Source organism: Taudactylus pleione, unplaced genomic scaffold (assembly GCF_031769625.1).
Source record: "Taudactylus pleione unplaced genomic scaffold, aTauple2 ptg000195l, whole genome shotgun sequence".
Classification (NCBI taxonomy): Eukaryota; Metazoa; Chordata; class Amphibia; order Anura; family Myobatrachidae; genus Taudactylus; species Taudactylus pleione.
Window position 1 is genome coordinate 7,208,225 of NW_028284597.1, and position 2,704 is coordinate 7,210,928.

Genomic DNA, 2,704 nt, shown 5'->3' on the forward strand with positions numbered 1-2,704 from the left:
ATTCATCCTGGTATTGAGTTCAGGAGAATGCAAACAATAAGAAAACGAATAAGGAAACCCCTGCATAGCAATGAACGGCAAATTAATGGTCTTAATGTGAATCTAAAATGCAAAAGCGGTGCTATCCAAGAGCAGACAGTTTCATTTGCACCTCTACTGTGTACAGCTGTGCCCCTGGATGAGGAGACATCAGGGCACATCGCTGTATAATTATGGCTCTGTGAAAACAGACGCTGCTGAAGGGTGATCTTGCTGCCCAACTATGGTGACAAAGCAACGGCATGGTCTGGACATAAAACTCACTGTAATTATGCAGTTTTAGCCGGCAAGCAGAGCTACTTACCTTCACCTTTGGCCAATATCTAAGGTAACGGGTCCAGTTGTATAAGCTAAAGCAGACACAGAACACAGTCAGGACAAATCTCTGCCATCATAAATGAGATTTTCTATTGGTCAGTGAAATGTAAATAGATTCCCCCTTCATGGGATCTTGGTTTAATAGCGGTTTGTTATAAGGGGTTTCAGTTATTATGATTAAATAAAAATCTCACACAGAGCCTCAGAGATAATGATTTAGGTAATTGCTATAATGGGTTTCAAAAACTATAATATAAGGTATTACTCAAATGGATTTTGCTACCTGGGTGCCACAGACTTAAGGTGGGTACAGAAATATCGGTAAATGCATACACACTTGCTGATGCCAGCAACGATGACCGACGGCGGGAGGGGGGAGCAGGGCCCGGCTGCATTCGGCAGCATGGCATCGCTAACAATATATCCCCAGATTGTACTGCAGATAAAGACGACTGGGGATATTGTTAATAACCCGCAGGATTGCTTATCGTTAACAATATATCATGTACACACCAGATTATTAAACAAAATTGTCATAACGATGTAACATTATTGGCAATATCGTTTTAAAAATCGTCTAGCGTGTACGCACCCTTACCGTAGTCAGAAAATTATATGACACTTAATATTTACACACTGTACATAGATAATCAGTGCTACATTGGTTTACTATAGTTTTCTGCTGCTACCTGACAAGCACATTACATCACTTTTTGAATTACCTAGATATTATCAGTAGCTCATTAGCATAAGTAACGCATCACAGACATCATTCCGTGTCACAATGCCCATTGTACGCAGAGCATCTCTGACAACAGCCTCCTGGACTTAGTTGCTGCCTAGTCTACAAACGGGCAGCTTCTTTCACAAAGTGCTGAAAACGGATTGTGCCTATCTGATTGCCTGCTGCAGTCAGAGCGACCACAGATCACAGACCGAATCCGAATTTGCTTCCTGCAGACATTTCTGCTTGCAGGTACCATGGATTAAGAATAGGAATGTGGAATTGTATCCCATTCCGATGCTGCCGCAAGGCAGGTCAGGCTGAGGAAGATGCATCAGATGGGACCCTGTTGTCGAGAACAGCGAGACTGGAAGATCAGTTGAAAGACATTCGCTCATCTGGCGCTTAAGGCGATTTATGACTAAAAGGAGACAACGCAGAAGCGGTGAAACCAATGTTACCCACCTCATCAGAGAAAGTATGAAGAATTCTCTATCCTGTGTGGATTTAACAACCTTCACACAGGCCTCACCCAATACTTTTGCTAAGAAGCCTGCGTCTAATGTCTTTGAGACAGCTGAAGACCAGAAAGTGTGCACAAGTCCAAAATGCACAATGATGCTGGCATCCACCAGCGGGCTCCTGAGTTGTTTTGCAGAGTTTATCTGTAGAAGGTGTCACCAGCTGAACAAACTGTCACCTACAGATATAATTGTATGGATAACAAGTATAGACATATCTCTCACTGGATACTGGCAGGAAGAAGGCTTCATCAATCCGACCAATGTAGTGTTCCTCTACATGCTCTGCCGAGAGTTCGTTCTATCAGAGTTGGACAGTGAGCAAGAATTACTGGCATTTCTATCCACATGTCTTTATATATCCTATGCCTACATGGGTAGTGAGACCTCCTATCCAATGAAGCCATTCTTAGTGGAAAGCTCGAGGAAAGACTTTTGGAACTGTTGCCTCTATATTATTGATTTCATGAGCGCAAAGATGCTGTGCTTCCATGCTGACCACCATTTTTTCATCCAGACCTTTGTCGATCTCATAGCTGAGGGTGGATAGGAGAGCACATAGACAGCCTACCATCAAACTCCACCATCAGTTCCAGGCTCTTCGCCGACACAGCAAGCATCACCATTGGCTCCAGGCTGTGTGCCATCACAAACATCAGGTCCAGGCTATGCAATGACACAGAAAGTTCCACCATCAGTTCCAGGACGTTCGCTGAAACTGCAAGCTCCACCATCAGTTCAAGTATTAATAATAATAATCGTTGCATTTACAATAAAATGTTTTTGTTTGTTTTCTATAAAATTGGTTGGTGTATTATTTTGCTTGATAGGTCTCGTATATGGACAGGGTTCACCTAGGCAGTTTTGTGATATTCTCACTGCAACAATGCTCTGCAGAGGGTCCTGAGATCACCTTATTGGCAAACAATACCTGTTTGCAAAACAGTAAAAGGCATTTGCAAATATTTATGTAAAAAAACTGGGGGCAAAAGGCTTTTTCAAGATATCCTACAAGGTGGCATTTGTGGTGAGTCAAGTTTTCCAGCTTTATGCCATTCCATACATCCAGTGCCAGCCTTAGAGATGTTCTTGCTACGGGCTA

General features: G+C 42.8%; 1 protein-coding gene across 1 annotated transcript; it reads left to right on the forward strand.

The window, feature by feature from the left end:
* The first annotated feature begins 1,498 nt into the window (after window positions 1-1,498).
* Window positions 1,499-2,152, forward strand: LOC148518956 (cyclin-dependent kinase 5 activator 1-like). Its single transcript, XM_088476795.1, has one exon. It carries the CDS (start codon window positions 1,499-1,501, stop codon window positions 2,150-2,152), a length of 654 nt encoding a protein of 217 aa, XP_088332921.1.
* The last annotated feature ends 552 nt before the right edge of the window (window positions 2,153-2,704 follow it).